The sequence below is a fragment of the Caretta caretta genome, chromosome 6 (genome assembly GCF_965140235.1).
Source record: "Caretta caretta isolate rCarCar2 chromosome 6, rCarCar1.hap1, whole genome shotgun sequence".
NCBI lineage: Eukaryota > Metazoa > Chordata > Testudines > Cheloniidae > Caretta > Caretta caretta.
In genome coordinates, this window is record NC_134211.1 from 114,222,599 (window position 1) to 114,244,523 (window position 21,925).

The window sequence follows — 21,925 nt, forward strand, 5'->3', positions numbered from 1 at the left end:
CAGTAAGGGAGGTTTAGGTTGGACATTAGGAAAAACTTCCTAACTGTCAGGGTAGTTAGCACTGGAATAAATTGCCTACGGAGGTTGTGGAATCTGCATTATTGGAGGTTTTTAAAAGCAGGTTAGAAAAACACTTTTTCAGGGAGATCTAGATAATACTTAGTCTTACTCTGAGTGCAGGGAACTGGGCTAGAAGACCTCCAAGGTCCCTTCCAGTCCTCTGAGACTCTACCCCTGAGGACAAAAGAATGGTGCACTACAGCTAACAAAGAGAGATCTACTTATGGGTATAATCACCTATATTTCTATTGGTAGCAATGTGACAAAGTAAGCTTTAGCAATGAGGAACATGAAATGGGCACTCCCTGGAGAATATCATTCTGCTGGCTATGAAATCTGAGTTGGATACTTCCAATGGGTACAAATCTGGTTCCTTTAAGTCTCATGCTTGAACACAGGAAAAAACACCCATGCTTCTTACTCTGGTATTCTGAAATGTCAAGGTATTCCTCTCAGCAGGAAGATGTGTAGGAACCCGGAAGAAATGTATCTGATATCACCGCTTCAAAATGCATGTCCTGCTGAGGAGCCAAGTGGAGAGAGTAGTCTTCACAACTGTCAAATACCATGTATGAGGGAGCCATATATAATGATACTTCCAAAACCTAACCTTTAATCTGGTGTGGTGACTGCATGATTAAACCTGTGACAGCTGGCAGAGCTGCAGGTTGGCCTAACTGACTGCAATGATGGTTTGTCTTCAGACTATCGAATCATGGAAATGTAGGGCTGGAAAGGAGCTCAAGAAGTCATGAAGTACAGACTCCTGCACTGAGGCAGGACTAAGTAAATCTAGACCATCCCTGACAGGTTTGTCGAACATCTTCTTAAAAACTTCCACTGATGGTGATTCCATAACCTCCCATGGAAGACTATTCCAAAGCCTCAATACCCTTAGAGTTAGAAAGTTTTTCCTAATATCTAACCTAAATCTCCCTCGCTGCAGATTAAGCCCATTGCTTCTTGTCCTACCTTCAGTGGACATGGAGAACAACTGATCACTGTCCTCTTTATAATAGCCCTTAATGTATTCAAAGACTGTTATCAGGTCCCCGCTTTAGTTGTCTTTTCTCAAGACTAAACATGCCCAGTTTTTTTTAACCTTTCTTCATACGTCAGGTACTATTATAGCTCTATATACTTAGCAATCCATTGGATGGCAGAATCGTAAGTCTGTGTTTAATGTAGCAATATTGTATGTGGACTGCAGATGGCCATGTCCTCTTTTCATCTTTTATGTTTTGTGCTCTATGGCTGAAAGTAGAAGATTCCAAGTGAGATTTTCTGCCCTGTTGGTGCACAGAGATCTGCATGCAATGAGAAGGATACATACCATTCATGGGGCAAACCTTCCCTCCTCTTCAAGCTTGCACAGGGGTTACTACTGTCCTTGTACTGTGGAATTGTACTCTGTGAGGGGTTTCTGGTACCCCAGTGTGGAGCGGATTGGGGGTGATCAGCCAATGGTCAGGCAGCAACAAAAAATTATCCTTCTCTTTACCTATGCTGATCTGCCAGATGTATAGCATGATCACTCAGGCACTACACCAGTAACAAGATTTGCCTTAAGAGGCTAGAGGTGAAATCCTGGCCCCATTTCAGTCAATGGCAGTTTTGCGTGTGTGCATGCATACATACACACACACAGAGGTCTCACTAAAATGCTATTGAGAGTAATTCATGTTCATTGGGAATGAAATTCATCCCAGTGCAGGCAGCCTGTACAATACTCTGTGCACCTGTTATGCTCTAAGATTGATATCCATTGCATCCACATAAAGCCTCTGAGTACTTGGGCTCCATGAGGTTGAAGTGCAGAACAGTAGGGAGGTGAAATCCATGCTCCATTCTAGGGCCAAGGTGTAAGGCAGCTGAATAGCATCCTGTAGACTGGGAAAGAAGCTGAAGCCCTCTGCCAGTTGTATAGGACTGTCTGATCCACATAAAAGTGACTATGCAGTCCCTGCTCTTTTGTGGCCTTACAGGCCAGATTGAGGGGGCTGATGTAGACACATGCAACTGCTTCCCCAGCAATTCCACATTGCAGCCCCTAGGCCTGCTTTGAATGTCATCCTGACAGCCAGTCTTAAATGGGATGCAAGAGATGTATGCTTATGACCTTGTGTGGGCCTTCTGTATCGGGATAAATTTCACTGTGAAAGAACTGTGGTTTTCTTAATTGGGCAGAGCTAACGATTTTGGGCACTCTGAAAGCCGCCTTATATCACATGGAAGCATCAGTCAGTAAAGTTATCTTAATTTGAACAAAGTCACGTTTAAATTTCTAATGAGACTTTAGAGAAAAAAATTATACAACTGAAGCTACTCTGATCACCAAGTGGGAGTGTTAAGGGAGCAGAGCTCAGCTTTCTCTGCTAAATTGCTACCCCTCCTCACCTTGGGGTAAACAGCACTTCTCCCTCCTCCTTGACTGGTGTGGTGAGAGCTTCTCCTATAGAGTCAATCTAATTTAGCCACCGGTGGTAACCATGTGAAGTTACAAATGCAAGCCCATCTTTGATTAATACAAGGAAAGGTAGCCTTTGTTTTCCATCACCATGGAAACAAGGTTGTGCTGTTTTGTTTTGTTTTTTGGCAGGCACGTACCCATTTGTGACATCATCAAACTGTACTGTGGGTGGTGTATGCACTGGACTTGGTGTTCCTCCTCAGAATATTGGTGAAGTATATGGTGTGGTGAAGGCATACACTACTAGAGTGGGAATTGGAGCCTTTCCCACTGAGCAGATAAACGTAGGTTTAACATTACATTACAGTAACCGAGAAATAAGGTCAATGGGATAGAATATTGTAACAGGATAATGGTCTCCTGCTGACACATAAATGCCAAGCCAATGTCAAGGGACCACATTCATCCCTAGTGTAACTCAGTTGAAGGCAGCCTGAGATGTTTTTTGCAAAGCAGACAACACTGATGTGATGGCATTCTATTACAATCTCTGTACCTGTCATAACAAATTACAGATATAAATGTCTTCCATTGTTGTATGCTGTGTTGTTGTAGCCATGTTGCTCCCAGAATATTAGAGAGACAAGGTGGGTGAGGTAATAGCTTTTATTGGACCAACTTTTGCTGGTGAGAGAGACAAGCTTTCAAACTTACACAAAGCCCTTCTTCAGGTCTGGGAAACGTACTCAGAGTGTCACAGCTAAATAAAAGGTGGAACAGATTTTTTTTTAGCACACCCATAACGGGTATCATCAAACAACTACAACCCATACCTGATGGGGATCCCATCTGGAAAGAAATCTTTCCTGAACCCCCTCTTCTGGCCTTCAGACAACCCCTCAACCTCTTCAAGCTCATCATCAGAAGCAAGCTCCCCATAGACCAGGACACACCACCTCAAAGCTGCACCAGACCCTGCTGGAACAACAGATGCAAAACCTGCAGACATTTCTCCACTGCTACAATGATCAACAGCCCCCACAACACATCTTTCAAGAAAAATGGGTCCTACACGTGCCTATCACAACATGTGGTGTATCTTAACTGCCCAAATAGCAACCATGCGCATGAAACTAGGCAATCACTACACTCTCAGATGAGCACACATAGGAAAATGATAAAAGACAAGAATACCACATCACCTGTTTGATGAACACTTTTAACAAAGCAATTACTCTATATTTGACCTTTCAGACCTTATCCTCAGAGGAACACTCAAAAGACAAGCCTTTTTGAAAGCTTTTGGGAGCTTAAATTCATAATTTCGCAAGACACTAAAAATCATGGACTGGATAGAGACACTAGATATGGCTTATTACAACAATCTATAACCCCCTAACAGCCCCTCCCTCCTTTCCTCCGTATGACTGGAGGGGTATTAATGGGCCACTTCACCTTGAGTTGTCCCTTGCAATATGTGTTAAATACTTATGCTAAACCGTCTTGTACTTAGCTGTGACACTCTGCTGAAGTTTCCCAGACCTAAAGCTTGTAAGCTTGTGAGCTTGTCCTCTCACTAACAAAAGTAGATACAATAAAAGATACTACCTCACCCACCTTATCTCTCCAGTATAAATGTCATCATTTTATCTCACAGCTATTGGTGCAGTTACACTGGCAATTGTTTGTTGTTGCCAGAACCTCCAGCCTTCACTCAGGCAAAACTCGTTGCTTCACTAGGAATTTTGTCTGTATAAGAACTTGGGAACTGCAGGTTATAGTCTTGTGTTATTAACGATATGATGTATTCTGAATGATTTATAAAATAGACCAGTTTGTGCTTCAGCCAATCATGCAAAAACTTCTTGATTAAAAATGGAGAGTGGGTAGGGTTTTTAAATGTATATTGTACCTTCGTTATCAGTAAACTGGATGGCTCAGGAGAATAATAATGAGATATGCGTCCATAAACTTCTAGGTCTCTGGTCTGAATCCTCTTTAATGTTACAGTGACTAAATCTAATGGATGCAATGAAATGAATTGGTGGTCTGGTTCAGTTCCTCATGGGAAGGTTTTTCTCTTCTTTTTGTTCGCATAACAAAAATTGCCATCCCAATGGGCACCAGCTGGCACTTTTAGTTATTTGTATTATTATAATGACACTTTTTATTAATATTTATTATTTGTATTATCATAATGCCCAGGAGCCCCAGTCATGGACCAGGACCCCATTGTGCTAGGCTCTGTGAAATACAGAACAAAAAGATTGTTGCTGCCCCAAAGAGCTTGTGGTCTAAGACAAAAAAGGCACAACCCCTCCTGCAAACCACCAGATGGAAACAGACATACTGATGGGGGAGTGCAAGGAAATAAACTCTTAACAGAGAAATCAGGGGCTGAATTGCTAAGAAGATTTTCTTATCATATGAAGGGGAAATAGGGGCTCCTCCAAAATAAGAACCAGTCATACTGAAGCATATTGAGGCACATTGTGGGAAAAGTCATACTGTTGATGCTGTACTGTACCAGTTTCTGTGGATAGGGGCATTAGTTTCAACTGAAGTCCCCTTTTAAGAGAACTAAGCTTTACTTTAAAAAAAATTGATTTGACAGGCTGAGGTTTGTTACCTCTATTGTTGAAACACCATCGACGTCTCTTTATCTTCCTGTAGGAAATTGGAGACCTCTTGCAGTCCCGAGGCCATGAATGGGGAGTAACCACAGGCCGGAAAAGGCGCTGTGGCTGGTTAGACCTTGTCATTTTGAGATACGCTCACATGATCAATGGATTCACTGCGTAAGCGTCACAGATTTTGCGTTACATATGGAACAGATAATTTTGTTTTTCACAAAATAAAATATGTAGGTCACGTTAATATAAGTGCAGTTAAGTGTTACATTTTATGCAAAAATGCAATAAAATATTGTCATAGGGAAAATAATCTCAGACTGCTACCTAAATGCCCATGAAATGCAAATATGTGTATTCTTAGAGCTAGAGACTTTGTGTGATATGATGACATTCTGATACAAATACTCATTTGCTCTGCACCAAATGACTGATGTCGAACATATCAGTGTATCAGAGTTTGCTGCAGCCGTTCTTCAGTCTGTCATTCTTTACCCAGTGCATTCAGAAAGACTCCCATTGACTCCAGCAAACATTGGATTGGTCCATTAGAGTGCCTGGCAAAGATCCACAGGATCTGTGCGATGACCCAGCTTTCAAACAGTTTCTTGGCCATCTGTGTACCAGGCCCCCAAAGGTCCCACTTTTCCTTAAGGGTAGGCCACGCAGACTCAGCATCTCTAAGATGGTGCCTCTGGGCTGCAGCATTCTTGCTTCTCACTGAGAGCTCTGCCCATTGAGCCCAACTCGGAGAGACTCGTGTTCAGGGACGTGCACCCTCTTCAGGGGTCAATGCACGAGAATTTGCAGTGTCTCCAGGTAGCATTTTCAAAACAGAGTAGGGTTTGTTAGTGAACTGGAACACAGCATTGGGAAGTCCTGAGGTTTGCACAGAGAAGCAAATGTTAAGGCATAGTTCATACTGGCCAATTCCAGGGCTCCCTCTTAAGCCATACAACTATAGGAACCATCTCTGTTTCCTTTCCCTATCTCGGTCCCTTTTTCATAGGCTATATCTACACTAGCACTTTTATTGGTCAGGGGTGTGAAAAAACACCCCCTGACCGACATAAGTTCCATTGAAAGAAGTGCTGGTGTGAACAGCGCTATATTGGCAGGAGATGCTCTCCCCCAAACATAGCTACCACTGCTCCTGGGGGTGGTTGAATTATGCCGATGGGAGTGCTCTCTCCCGTCGGCATAGAGCGGGTACATGGGAGACCTTACAGTGGTGTGGCTGCAGTGATATAGCTGTGCCACTGTAAGGTCTGTAGTGTAGGCGTAGCCTTGGTCCCAGGTAGGAGCTCTGAATCTCTCTGTGACCCCAGTTCCTATCACCCCCTCTGGTCACCATCCTGCATTGTCTTCCTGCTGAGTTCATGTGTGCTCCAGCCAGTCAAGCTAGGAGCCTCCTGTTAAGTGTCGGTTGTTCAGTCCTTGGGGTTTCCATTCTCTCTGTAGGGCTTTCCATTGATATGGGTTGGTCCCAGCCAGTCCTCAGTGTGGAACTTTCCAAACTTTTTGCTGGCAAAACCCCATTTTAATGAAGTATTTCCTGCTGAGACCCCAGACAGCATGGACGATGCCATTTTGAAAAGCAAAATGGCATCCTCCATACACTAGGGATCACCGCAACCCCATCTGCTGATGATGCAACCCCATTTGGGGTCGTGACCCACAGTTTGGGAACCACTGCCTTAATGACCCATTCATATCATCCCAGACAGCTATGCCACTGTAGTGCTGTAGTGTAGACGCTTGCTACAGTTACAAAAGTCATTCTTCCATTGCTGTAGTAAATCCCACCCAAGAGGCAGTAGCTCTGTCAACAGAAGAATTCTTCTTTTGACCTAGCGATGCCTATACTGGGGCTTAGGTCAGCTTTACTATGTCTCTAAGGGGTGTGAAAACATAGATTTTTATCAGTCATGAAACAAACATGAAACAATCTTTCTGCAGTAACTTATCTGAATGTTTTGTAAAATTAGTGTTTACCCAAGGCCCTATGTTGTTTTCACTTCTGCATCTCCATTCTTTGTAGAAGTGACATTAAAGAGCTATAGTCTGTTTCCTTTTCAGTTACATGGAATTACTGTTTTCCCCATCAGCAAAACTATGTTAATCCTGGGGACTTTGGCTCAGATCCTCAAAGGAACTTAGACTTCTAATTCCAATTGATTTCAGTGGAAGTAAGGAGCCTAAATACTTTTGATGATTTGGGCCCTTGACACCTAAGCAACAATGGGAGGTGTATGCCAGTGGCTCTCAACTATCCAGACAACTGTACCCCTTTTTGGGAATCTGATTTGTCTTGCATGCCCCAAGTTTCACCTCATTTAAAAAGTACTTGCTTACAAAACCAGACACAAAAATACGTACGTGTCACAGCACACTATTACTGAAAAATGACTTACTTTCTCCTCTTTACTATATAATTATAAAATAACTCAATTGGAATATAAATATTGTACTTATATTTCATAATATATAGAGCAGTATAAACAAGTCATACTAAATTTTAGTTTGTATTTACTGCACTAGTCCTTTTTAAATATCCTGTTGTAAAACTATGCAAATATCTAGATGAGTTGATGTACCCCCAGAAGACTGCTGTGTATTCCTGGTTGAGAAGTTGGAACCACTGATATATGCCATGAATGAGGCAAAGAACAGCAGCCCTGTGCATCTCTTTCCAAATTTTTAATGACTCCTTCATCCTCCCAAAGTCAATCTAACATTGAAAACATGTGTATGTCTGGCCAGATCCTTAGATGAGTGATGCAAATATCAGTGGAGCTACACCGAGGATCAGGCATGTTGTTTTTAGAGATATTTGGGTACTATTTTCAAGTGCAGTTCTACTTCGAAAAGTGACTCTGCAAAAACAGCACCTTGAGATTCCACTATTTATCCCTTCATGATTTCTACATGAAATGTGTTTTGTAAAAGATAGCCAGGCTGTCAATTAAATAAACTAACTCATCTAGGGATCTGGAAGTCAAGCTGGGATCTTTCCTGACTGCATATCATCATCAGTAATAAAGGTTCTGTAGGCCAAATTATGCCATCATTGGGTTTACACAGGGCTAAGTGCTTGGCCCTGTAACTGGAACTTATTAAACAATTCTGTTGAGGCCGAAGAAAAAATAGAACTCAGCTCTTTTTCTCTTAGCCTTGTTAGTTCTGCAAGGATAATGTGAGTAAACAGTAGTACCACTAAGGTAAGAAGATGTGCATCTTAATACAGTGACTACGCCTGATAGTTAAAAGTGCCGTTTCACATAATCACTTTTCAGTGCATAATTGCATTTTAAAGGATGTGATTGAACACACTGTTGTTCACCTATATGAGCAGGCAAATGTGTGGAAGTAAAACATGGTAATTTGGTCATCACAGAGGCATGAATTCAATTAACAAAGTTCATATTCTAATATGTCTGAATTTTCCTTTATACTGGGTTGGCTGAACTTGGTCTATGAGTACAAGAGTAGAAAAAGCAGGTGGAAGGGATTAAAGAAGACGATGATAGAAGGATTCAACTTATGTGTAACTTTATCCAATGTTTTTCTGGACAGTCTGGCATTAACAAAACTGGATATTCTGGATGTCCTTGATGAGATTAAAATCGGTGTTGCTTACAAACTGTCTGGAAAAAGAATTCCATATTTTCCAGGTATGTTTTTAAAAAAAAGTCTTGGTGATCACTTCTCTCTTTTCTGTTAAGTATTTTGTACTTAAAAGCCAGACCTGATTCTCTGTTGCCCAGCACTTTGTAGGAACTTACACCGAAGCAAAGTGGTGTAAAACGCTTCCACCAAATCAGAATAGTAGAGTTTTACTGTCACTTCGTACAGGTGTAAATGACTCCAAGATATAGGACAATGGAGAATCAGGCTATGTATACACAGTGATATTGGATTTTTTGTTTTCGTTTTGGGGTGTTTGTTTGTTACATTTTAATCTCTGATGAACGAGGGCTGCAGTCTCAGGAGTATGTCAATGAAATCATGCTTCGCAACGGAAAAGTAAAGGGAGTATTGTTATGTTGTAAAAGCTGAGACACGGAGACAAACAGCTTTGCTCTCTTTGCAGAGTGCCAGTATAATTAGCAGCAATTGACATTTTAGTTCATAAAAAGATACAGTCCATTTCAATACATGTTAAAACTTTTTTGACTTTGGTTTAAAATAACATGGAATTTCAGATGTTAGGACTCTTACTGGTCTAATGATAGCCTACCCCATAATGCTTTGCAGCTTTTCATGCTCTGATTTTCTTACCCAAATGGTGTTCTCCAAGCCTGAGGATCCCTCCTATTTTTTCACTTTTACTCCTCCCTCTCCGAGGCCCTGCATTGTGCCAAAGTATCCTTGGGTAGGGATTTCAAGGCAGCCTAAGGGAGTTAGATGCTCAGCTCCCATTGAATTTTAAGCTGGAGGGCTTCCTCTGGAGGCTCTCTGTTTAACTTCTAAGTTGATTAGAATGGCTACAGTAAGTAGACTCCTTTCCCCCATGAGCTATGTTTACTGTTCCCAAAGGTGGCCAACCTGAGCCTGAGAAGGAGCCAGAATTTACCAATGTACATTGCCAAAGAGCCACGGTAATATATCAGCAGCCCCCCATCAGCCCCCTGCCCCCGCTCCCAGCACCTCCTGCCCACTGGCAACCCTGCTAATCAGTGCCTCCCCTTCCCTCCCTGCACCTCCCAATCAGCTGTTTCACGGCATGCAGGAGGCTCTGGGGGGGGGGAAGGGGAGGAGCGAAGGCACCACAGGCTCAGGGGAGGAGATGGGAAGGGGTGGAGTGGGGGCAGGGCCTGATGGCAGAGCCAGAGGTTGAGCAGTGAGCACCCCCTGGCACATTGGAAAGATGGCACCTGCAGCTCCAGTCCCGGAGTTGGTGCCTATACAAGGAGCCACATATTAACTTCTGAAGAGCCGCATTTGGCTCCAGAGCCACAGGTTGACCACCCCTGACTGTTCCCATGCCCTGCTGATGTCATGCCTGAGAATAGACAAGACTCACTTGTAGTCAATACGAACTTGATATTTTTATTCAGACTGCTGCACACAGTGACCCTGTAGCTTCCCCTGGCTCTCTAGTTGCCAAACTAAGGGCTTGGCTACACTTGCAAGTTAGAGCGTGTTAAAGCAGCCCTAACTCATGACCCGTCCAGACTAACAAGGCACTTAGAGCGCCTGGACTCTGCAGCTGGAGCGCTCCTGGTAATCCACCTCCACGAGAAGCATAACACTTGCTGCGCCTCAGCTGTAACGCCCCAGTGTCAGTGTGAACAAGGTATTGCATTACTGCGCTCTGATTGGCCTCCAGAAAGGTCCCATAATCCCCTTACATCAAGTGGCCACTCTTGTCATTGTTTTGGAATCGGCTGTAGGAATGAGGCTGTGCCCTTTCAAAGCTCCGTTTCTGACAGCCAGCTGCTTATCTGCCCCAGGACAAAGCAACCACTGGTGTGGAATGTTGCTTGCTGTGAGTGTGTGAGAGAGAGAGGTGGAGGAGAGGGAGGGTCTGCTGCCGTCTGAACTTACAAGACAGAATGCTGACATGCTCTCAGCCCCTGCAAAACCCACTCTCTCTCTCCTCACATACACACAACACACTCCCTGTCACACTCCCCCCCGCATTTGAAAAGCATGTTGCAGCCACTTGCATGCTGGGATAGTTGCCACAATGCACTGCTCTCTGTGGCGTTGCAAGAGCTGCTAATGTGGCCATGCCAGTGCTCTTGAATCTGACAGTGTGGACACATGGCAGCGCTTTCCCTACTGCGCTCTCCAAGGGCTGGTTTAACTCACAGAGCTCCACATCTGCAAGTGTAGCCATGCCCTAACTAAACAGCCTATGCCTAATGACACAACACAGGGTTTCCCTAACTTACGCAAGGTCACTTACGGCTCTGACTGCTTGCCTACACTGAGCAGTCATGGAAGAGTCCACTGACCAAACCACAATGGCCTAAGGCTCTGCCAGTGCTAGACCTTTGGGTCAAAAATTTCCCACCATTTCAACTAGTTCAGCTCCATGGGTGGTAGCGATGGTGAGAGTTCTGTGTGGAAAGGGCTGCCTGCAGCTGCCAGCATTTTAACCACTGTGTTATTTAACTCTGTCCTAGAGATGAGACACTGGTTAATGTGCTGGCTCCCATTTTTGCTACCACTTGTACAGTTGAACTGATTAAAAAAAACAAACAGACAAAGCTTCTGTAGATAAGGCCTAAAATAATTGTTTCCTTATCTTCCTAGAAATATTAGTCTCATTAGTATAGCTCTATATATAGCATCACAGGGTACTGAGGAAATGAAACCAAATGAGCTGGATCCTTTTCATCAGAATGGTCTTACTCCGTAGGACTGAGGCTTGGTCTACACTACAGACCTAGATTGACATAAGCTGCTAGCTATGTCAGTGTCTACACTACAGCCTTGCTTCCGCCGCTGTAAGTGCACGACTACACCGACAGAATAGCTCCACCTCCGCGAGAGGGGTAGGGCTTGTGTTGGTCTAGTTAGGCAATGCAGTGTCTGTCTAGACACTGCATTCCTTACATCAGCTGTTGGCTGTCCCCAGCCGGGCTCCTGCCCGGTCTCCGCTCCAAGCTGGGCTGCCACCCAAGTTCCTGGCTTGGTCTGCAGCCCAGGCTCCCCACTGGGAGCCCTGCTGCCCCACCTCCCCGCCCCTGGGTCCCAGCTCCCCGCTGGGGACACAGCAGCCGACCTAACTCTGGGTGGCAATATCCCTGCCAGAGGCGATAAGCCCCAGGCGCTGCCCCCGGTTCCCGGCGGAGAGCAGGGAGGCGAGAAGCCCAGGAGGCAGCTGGGCTCCTGGCGGGGAGCTGAGCAGAGCGGAGTGCCCTGGCTCTCAGCCCCCCCGCCTCCCCTCCCCCCCCACACACACTGCCCCTCTTCACTCGGTGGAAGCGCTCCTGGTGAGGAAGGAGGGTAGTGTGGACATCAGCCACCGCATTAATTACTGCTGTGGCTGTAAGTCAATCTAATGTGGGTCAACTTAAGTTTGTAGTGTAGACATGCTCTCAGTTTGTCTTTGGATATACCGACAACAACAGTACTAGTAAATAGAGTGAACTGATGGATCAACATTATAAATGTTCCTGTTCATGTCATTATTTTCATTTTTTTAAACATTCATTAAAATTTTCCTGCTCAAGATCTATAGATATCATCTTTTAAAGTGGAACTATTGTATTCATACATGTTGCTAACTGTGCTTTCACAGCTAATCAGGAGATACTGCAGAAGGTGGAAGTAGAGTATGAAACAATGCCTGGGTGGAAGACTGACACGACTGGGGCGAGGAAATGGGAGGATCTCCCACCCAAGGCACAAAATTATATTCGATGTGTGGAAAACCATGTTGGAGTGCCAGGTAAATGTCTCTTCACCTGTGCTCATGGATAGGCCACGGCATGTACATGAGGCTGTGAATGAATACTCAACCTGCTAGCCAGTATAGAGCATTGATGGGGCCCAAAGCAGTAGAGATACCAGAATTGGGAGGCAGGTGGGAGATCTCAACCAGAAGCAGCTCGGGCAGCATACTGTGTTCTCGCTCTCTCTGCTCCCCCCTTCCTCCCACTTGTCTTCAGCTTATGCATGTGGGGGAGGTTGCTTTTCTTTCCCTTCCCTCCAACCCCCTTCCTTGTGCTTCAGGGTGTGTGTGTGTGAGGGAGGAAGGGTATCGCATACTGAGTCAGGTATTAGAGATTGTCCAACCCACTGCTGCTGCTAATGGTGGTGGGGATGGTAATGGGACCATGGGATTGGCTCCTGCCTGCAGGAGCTGGAGGGGGAGGCAGTTTGCTATCATCTGCTGCCTAGCCAAGTAGCTATCCTGGGCTACCTGTTTCAGCCCCACCATTCCCACCTTTGATATAGTTGACGGATCTCCTTTGACTCCAGGACTAGGCTGATCCCCAGTTTTGGGGTCTGGAAGAGTTTTTTCCCCATATGTCAAAAGTGGCAAATTACCATATGGGTTTTCACCTTCCAGCCAGCACCCAGGAGGTCGGATTTGGTGGGTGTCAGTTACTTGTCACAACTTTAGCAGATTCCAGTGCAGTTGTGGGGTGGGTTAGAAGGTGTTTCATGGAGGTCCCTGTAACTCACTGTGCTGTCTGGACACTGGTCCTGAGAGCAGCAATGCATGGTGAGCAGATATGTCTCCATGGCTCATGCAGATGTGGCTCCTCCTCATCTTATATCTTCTACCTCTGATGTGGAGGAGGGGAATGTGTTTGGGGTGTTAACTTCCAGTCAGGGTCCCTTGGCAGCCCTTAGGGCATGGCCTTCACACCGATTCTCACATTTGTAGTACCCAGGGCCATTGGTGCCAGTGGAGAGCTTCACTGGGTGAACACTACCAGATAGTTGGATGATTACCAAGGCCGCCCAGAGGATTCAGGGGGCCTGGGGTCTTCGGCAGCGGAGGTCCTACCACTCCGGGTCTTCGGAGCACTTTGCCGAAGACGTGGAGCAGAAGGACCCCTCACCGCCGGAGACCCGAAGCGGAAGAAGCGGTGGCGGGTCTTCGGCAGCGGTTCCTTCACTCTGGGTGTGTTCGGTGGCACTGAAGGACGTGCCGCCGAAAACTCTCGTGGGGGCCCCACTTGCCCCCCTCCCCCTCTGGGCAGCCCTGATGATTACCCCATCTGTGTAATCATTTTAAAATAAAGTGACAACCTCCATATTTAACCATGCTATGGTGTTTGTGTCTCATGGTTTTCACATCTACATTGAGAAGACTATAAAGTCTGACAGAATTCTTGCTTTAGATTGCATGGGTTTAGCTAGACATCCATCACCCAAGATAATGACAGTTGACCATGCAACTGACGTGCCTCACCCTTCTGTTAGGCCTTCAAACTGCAATGCTTTGTGTTTATGGCATAATTACTCCATGCTTTCAATGCTCCAGTATACTCTGTGTTAGTGATACAGCAGGAGAAACTATTTAACAGAGACACTTTTTCAGCACTTTGTTTCAGGTTTGGAGTTTGTTGCCGATTTTGTACCAAAACTTCATATTAAAAAATTAAAATGATTAAAATTAATTCATGATACTATTTACTCCCAGTCAGTGTTCTAATAGTCGTTTCTCTCCCCTTCTCTCCCTCACCAGTAAAATGGGTTGGAGTTGGAAAATCAAGAGAGTCAGTGATCCAGCTATTTTAAACAAAGAACTTCAGTGATGAGAAGCACAATTTAATGTTCATCTGTTCCTTACTACTCCCAAGTTAAAATGGAGCTGCTGTTTAAAACCAAAATGTTCTTCTAGGAAATTATTTGTAAGAAATATATATTGTATACTTTAATATTTTCATTTGTCAGTAAATGCAAATTGTCAGTGATAAAAATCTGCTTAGTAGCTACCATCTTTTTCTCCCACACATATGCGCAAAAGCATAAAGAATTCAGTAACTGAATAAGAACTGGAATGAAAAAACAAGTGGTTTTCTTCCTTTTTCTCTCACTTGAGCCATGTTGCTATTCAGAAGTGTTTTACGTCCATTTCTTTGGGCTGATGACAATACTGAACATTTTTCAGTGGTTACTGAACGATTGGAAAAGCTGAAGTTATTCTTCAAAGGGAAAAGTTATAATTCCTGTTTCTATGGGTTGGCAGCAATAAGACATATATATTGCATTTAAAATTGTCCTGGTTATGTAGATCTTCAGTCCCTAAAACACAGTAAAATTAGGTAGGCATTTCTGATTTCATAAAGCAAGGCAAATGCGATTAGCTTGAAGCCTGAGATATTTTTTTTACAACCTACTAAAATAAATGGGAGAGAAGCTACAGTGATTGTATCACAAAGTGATGCAAGCCAGTAACTGAGGTAACTTCTGGGGATGAGCCAGACTGGAGATAGCTGAGCTGCCTATGTATTTCCTTCAAATCTCCTGTTTACCAACAGGCACCCCACATGGAGGGTGGCAGAGCAGCTTTCCTCCCCTCTTGTGCAAAATAAAGGAAATCAGAGGAGTGATGAAGGGTATAAAGGGCCCCAAAGCCACAGAAATGGTGTGTGGGGGAGGGAGGAAGTAGAGCCAATGTAGCATGATGCATCTTCTCCCTGAATCTGAGATGTGTCTCCATGCAAACACTGTACTTCTGGAGCAACCCCGATTTTGTTGGGCATAGGTGGTGAGGCACTGGAGAGTACCAGCTGTATGGTGACATGCTGTCCTCCAAATCTGGTGCATTTCCAAGGATAAATCTATGCATGATTTAATGCTGCTAGTTGCAGCCTTAACTCCCTTTCCCAGCTTTTGACCCCATGCACCAAACTGTAGGGGGTGATACCTAGTGCTAAAGGAGGAAGCATATGACAGCACAGCTCCTGACAGGGCTGAGCTGTTTGGGCTAGTGAGGTACAGCACAGAGGTTCCAAGATTTCCAGGGATGGATCTGGAATTCCTCATGGATCCTCTGGTTCTGCATGGTTAAAAGGCCATGCTCTCTGCCCCCTCTGCATGGCCCAAGCCCCTCTTTTAGAGAGGAGAATGCTGCGGAAACTGAGTTATTCCAAAAGTTACGGAATTTTCAGAGCACATTGACGTTTCTGTGAGTTTTTCCACAGGTAGGGAGAATATAGCCCAATATTTTTATGATATTCCCAGATACCTTGGTGCACATCTAGGAATGGCATCACCACCTCTGCTGGTTCCCAGTGCATTAAGGCCATGATTTCCTTTGTGAAAACACCCCTTTTTGGGACAGTACTTCCAGGAGTAATGGCATCCAAAATGGTGGTACCCTTGGGTGCAGAATGGGGAAAAATAAGACCTGTCCATGGACCTCCAAACACTTCCAGATCCAGTTACCTCATGTGCACTCCCCCATGTTGTCCCATCTCTAACAATTATCTAGATATCTTTTAACATTTCAGATCTGTTGTATTTTTTAAAGTAAACATAACATATGAGCAGCCATGGCTTCTATAATCACAAGGTAGTAAAGCAGTTTATGTTACCATACAAAGATGCATTGAGGCTTGTAGTACAGTCCCTCTGCACCCTCCTCTGGTAGCAGTGCAGTCTCTTCACACACCCCTCCAGCGCAGCCTGTGGCTTTGTGGATAGGTGCTGGGTTCGTAAAAATTGAGTAGGGGGCCAGGAGTTAGAGCCTGAGGATTAAACCCTCAGTAGGGGTATAAGGAGCAGAACCCCCCTATACTTGGTAAGGCATGGCAGAGGGGCAGCTGGGCCAAATTTGAGTGTCATTGTGACCCTCTGCACCAGATCGCAGTGCTACTCAAATTTGGTCCAGTCAGGCAGGTAACCACAGCTGGGGATAGGCCCGCTTTCCCCATGAGTCCATGTAATCTGGCTCCTGTGGCTTTATGCCATCATCTAGTCCTTTATGTCCAGTGATTTAAGCACAAGAACTCCTGAGTCCTAAACCTGACTTCTTCTGTGGCCTAGGGCAAGTCATTTAACCTGTGTGCCTCAGTTTTGCCATCTATAAAATGGCAGATAATAATACTTACCTACCTCATATAGGTTTTGTGAGGATTAATTAATATGGGCCAAATCCTGTAGTACTTACCCTTCTCTTTTATTAGGCAAAACCCCCATTGATAATCAATGGGAGTTCTGCCAGCGTAAGGACTGTAGGATTTAGATCTTATGTAGTGTTTATAAAGCACTTTTGAAAAGTGCTCTGTAAGTGCTAAGTATTATTATGATTAGCACTGTAAAATGTAGCTCATGTTATGAGGTATCTTAAGCACAAGCACTCTTGGCAATGCACTGCTAATCAAGTTTCATTTCCAATGGGCTCAATCTCATGGCAGTGATCAATTAGAGGGTTCAGATTGATTCCTTCCCTCAGCCCACTGTCCTCAGCACATTTTTATTAGCACAAAGCCATTTTATTTGGGCTTTGTTCAGTTTTATAGGATTAGGTCCGCAGTGAGTAACGGTTACTCACAGTGTATCAACAACCATTGGATTAAGTGATCAACCCTAAATAAATCATTTTGGTACCTTAAAAATAAAGTTATTATAAATTAATTGTCACAGCATCAATGTCTCTTGCTTGACCTAGACCTTTATTTTCCATGAAGTGCCTTTCCATTTTGCCTTTGCTTTAGGGCCTCATCCAAGCCCACTGAGACCCTTGATTTGCACCACATCAGGAGACCATTATCCTGTGACAATGTTATGTTCCTTGCATTTAATTTAATTGCATAGGTTTTTTTAAATTAGATTTCTTCTCCTCCTGAATTCTGGGAATTTTGCCACTGTGTTCTGTGTGAACAGGTTCAGGCCTTTATTTTTAGAAGTTCTTTACAAGCTATGTGATGACACAAACTTTTAAAAGGAACACGTTCGATTTAAACCATACGTTCATCTTGACTGTTTCCTGGGGCAGACTACTTTAGATTGGAACCTTTGCTTGGAATTTCATTGTAATAATAACCACTGTGGCTAATTTAATTTTTCTTTGTACACAAGTTGAATGTAATAATTATTGAAAGTTGTTCATGTATCATGTTAGATGTAAGAATGATGGAAGAATAAGGGAAATATCTACTAATATGGTATATTATATTGTGATGGATTACAGTAAAAAAAAGTTACTAAACCATTCAGGTAAAACATGTATTTGACAGATTTTTGTCAGACTTGCCATCACATTGCGGCCTTCATAATCAGGTGTACACTTCCTAACATATGCTAGTTTTTTGGGTGGTTTTTTAACTGACCTGTATATGCTCTTACAGCACTGGCCAGCTGCATTTTATAAATTGAAACAAATAAAACAAAGAGTTTTCAAAGTAATGTGCAAAATGTACATACATTCACCCACGCACCCATGTAGATATTGCAGGAAAACTTTGAAATCTCATCTCATTCTTTTACCCTCAAAGACACATTTAGATTCATTTTAAAACAAATGTTTCTTAGAGTTTGGGGATAAAATTCACTACTTTCAAATCCAGAAACATAGACAAGTGTTTCCTAATGCTTTTAAAATAATGATCAAGAAGCTTTGCATAAGAAATGGATATTTTCTTTCTAGCTATGAGCAGCAGATATTTACTATTGGCATTTCATTCGTATATTCTTAGGAATGGATAGGGTGAGTCCTGGCTAGCAATTCCTGGCAGAAACACTTACTTCACTCATGAAACAGAACTTTTCCCTTTGAACATTTTGTGACTGACTCCAATGAGTTCTTTCCATGATAAATTGCTTAAAGAAACTTGAACAATTAACTCTTTACAGTTCTTTATCATTACAAATCCATCCATAACACACTATTGGGGAAAGGAAGGAAAAAATGATCTCACCTAATATAACTAAGGCTAACCCCTACAATATGGCAGGCCTTCAGAGTGGTGGGGGTGGGGACTTTTGGGATCCTGTTTTACAGGTAGGAAAATCTCCATTTCTCATTATCTCCTGAAATCAATCTGTAATAGGCCTTTTACTTCAGTGTCCATATCCAATGAGTGAGAGACCAGGTCAGTACATCTACTGAAGGAGATGTCTGAAAAGGGACTGGGGAGACTTCTGTGTTGCCAGTTGATAGATCTTGTCTACAAAGGTTGACTCACTTTCTTCCAGTCACATGAAGACACCCTTAGTGAAATGAGCTTTGACTGGTAACTGGCCTCCAAAGCAGTTTCATCACACCCCATAAGTAGGGACTTGTGTAAATCACAATTTATTTTTAGAAAATTAATGACAATGCAAATGGCAAAGTATTGAATTTCACTGAGTTTGCACGGAATGAATTTTACAAGTTAACATTAGTCAATTCAAAGGATGAAATGAATTTTACAAGTTAATTTAACCAATTTTACAACTAAAATGTATTCCATCCTGGAAATTGACTAACGTTAGCTTGTAGAATTCATTCCATCCTTGGAATTGACTAACATTCACAGTTTGGGGGCATTTTCATGATTTCTGTGTCCTCCATGAAATTGTGGTTTACACAGGGCCCAATCCATAAGGCACTGGTGTGTCTGGAGCTGCCAAAGACAGAATGGAGACTGGGTTGTCTGCTGAAGCTACCAGTCAGGAGCCCCTCCATGGGATAAATTCTACTTTATGATCAGTCCAGATGGGCAGTGGAGAATGCTCCACCCCACTCCTGGTTTAGACTCGGGAAGAAGGGAAGAAGGAGGGGGCCATGATGAGAAATATCATGTGGAAACTGGATAACCATTTTTACTTTGTTGAAACACACTAAATAAAGGGCATTACTGGTCCTAACCATTTTATAACAATAATGACTGTTTATGGGGCCAAATCTCACAGGTCCTACTTACTCCTTACAGAGGGTCTGATCCACAGACATGTGGCCTTGTATGCATGGATCACACCCTCTCCCCGAGGGAGTGTGTGTGTGGTGGGTTTTCTCACCCCCTTTCCATACCAACCTCTGCCCCTCTATCTCGCTCTCCTCCCCCACCCCCTGCCACCCACAAACCTTTCAGAGGGCACTGTGTGCATCTGGGAATCTACACAGTGGGCTGGCGCATCATCTGTCCCTCCCCCTCCCAGTGAATCCTGTAGGAATCAGGGCAGAAAGAAAAGACAACTCCCAACTGTTATCCTTCTAAAAGTTCCTTCTCTGTGGTGTAGGCCGCCATTAAAGAAGTTCCCCAGACAGTCATCAGATGCAGAAATGCTAGCTGTATGGCGCCCGTAAAGCTATACCGCCAAAAAACAGGGGTGCCAAAGACAGTCAGCCAAAAAAACGAGGAGTCCTTGTGGCACCTTAGAGACTAACAAATTTATTTGGGCATAAGATTTTGTGGGCTATAACCAGAGGTGAAAGTAAGCTGATCCGGTATGACGTACCAGCAAAAGCCAGTACACAGTACTGGACTGGACTGACTTCCGCAGGCTGGCACTTTAAATACCTTGCCAATACCTTCAAAAGATGAGCCTGGGAGCACAATTTCATAACTTTCTTAGACACTAAAAATCATGGATGCAATAAACACACTGGATTTATGACTCATTAAAAAAATCTATAGCCCATTAACCTTCCTTCCGCCTAGACTGCAGAGGCGTTAACTACCCACTTCACTTTGAACAGTCTCTTAGAATATGTTAACTGCTTATGCTAAACAAACTGTTCCACCTTGTCATCTCTGTGACACTGAGTACCTTTCCCACCCTGAAGAAGAGCTGTGTGTAAGCTTGAAAGCTTGTCTCTTTCACCAGCATAAGTTGATCCAATAAAAGATATTACCTAACCCATACTGTCTCTAGCATTTATTCAGGTGTGAACACATCTATTTAAACCAGACACATTTTGTGGTCCACTTCTGTATAAGCCTGCATTAAACACTGAACCCGGGACCAGATGCTTAGCTGAGATAAAATGACATTGTTCTGCTTACACCAGTTGAGGTTCCGGCTCAGGATGTGAACAAAGGGGAAATATTTAGTACAGAATGTATCATGTTGTCCCGTAACAAATACCCATTACATAGCAAAATGATAATAAAAATATATTTTTGCTTTCCTATTATCAATCACTTACTCAATATGTGACAAAACTGATTGCCGATGCAAATCATTTTTAAATCTAGGTGCACCTGCAAAAATATGCATATATGCAAAAATATGCATCCATAGAGCTAACATAACCCCATATTTGTATGCATAAACCAGAATTTGTGCACACAAAGTAGCTGTGGATACAAATGTTGACTAAATTCCTATTATGTGGACAAAATGGGTTCATTATACAGTATTTAGTGCATTTGTGCTCACATATTTGCATGCACAACTGCATAGCTAAATTCCCTCTAAGCTGCATGGCCGTGCAGCAGCCTATTTAGTGGTGCACAGGTGTTCAGGGATGTGGCAGGGAGAGATTCCTTTCCCCCAACCCTGGCCCCAACCCAGCCCAGCCACGGACCTGCCGCAGCTGGAGGAGAGGTGCCTCTCCTGCAGCCTCAACCCGCCCCAGCACGGACCTGCCACGGCCGTGGGAGAGGCGCCCTGAACCCAGCCTGAACCCAGCCCCATCCCGGACCTGCTGCGGCCTTGGGAGAGCTGCCCCACCCCATGCCTCAACCCAGCCCAAGCCCGGACCTGCCGCAGCCGTGGGAGAGGTACCCCTCTCCTGGCCTCAACACAGCCCCGCCTGGACTTGCTATGGCTGTGGGAGAGGCACCTCTCCCGTGGCCCCAACCCAGCTCCGGCCCAGACCTGCTGCAGCAGGGAGAGGTGCCTCTCCCCCAACCCAGGTGCTGCTGTGGGGAAAGAGTGCTGGGAGGACTTCTTGCTCCCCGTCGCAGCCCCAGGGCAGCCTGCATCCCATCCCCTCATCCCTGGCTCCATCCCAGAGCCCGCACCCCCAGCCAGAGCCCTCAACCTCCTCACACCCCAACCCTCTGGCCCAGCCCTGAGCTCCCTCCCACACGCTGATCCCCTCGGCCAAACCCCCGCCACATGAATTTTGTTATGTGCACCAATACGGAGGTAATGTGTCGCACCTCACCTCCATACTGGTGCACATAACAAAATTCATTCTGTACATGGGTGGGAAAAATTAGAAGGATCGCTGCTGCATAGTTCTCTTTTTTTACTTCTACAGCTAGATTAACATAATCTGGAAGAAAACAAAAGGAAACCACTGTCCATAGTAAAACCTTAAGGGAGACGTGTAGAATGGGTAGAAAAACTAAATAAAGAGGCCTCTTTGTAACACCTGTACATATCCAGCTGCAAAAACCAATGACGGATCTACAATAGAGTATCAAACCACAGTACTGGAAACACCCTGCAGCAGTAGTGAAGGAAAGCACGA

At 44.1% G+C, this 21,925-nt stretch overlaps 1 protein-coding gene across 1 annotated transcript in view; it reads left to right on the top strand.

Moving 5' to 3' along the window:
- Positions 1-20,360, top strand: part of ADSS1 (adenylosuccinate synthase 1) — a 48,005-nt gene extending 27,645 nt beyond the window's left edge. The window contains exons 9-13 of the mRNA XM_048853629.2: positions 2,660-2,814; positions 5,144-5,268; positions 8,677-8,774; positions 12,356-12,505; positions 14,258-20,360. Of these exons, the coding sequence (XP_048709586.2) occupies positions 2,660-2,814; positions 5,144-5,268; positions 8,677-8,774; positions 12,356-12,505; positions 14,258-14,310 (581 nt within the window). The 3' untranslated portion in view covers positions 14,311-20,360. The remainder of the gene's footprint in view (positions 1-2,659; positions 2,815-5,143; positions 5,269-8,676; positions 8,775-12,355; positions 12,506-14,257) is intronic.
- Positions 20,361-21,925: the final 1,565 nt, after the last annotated feature.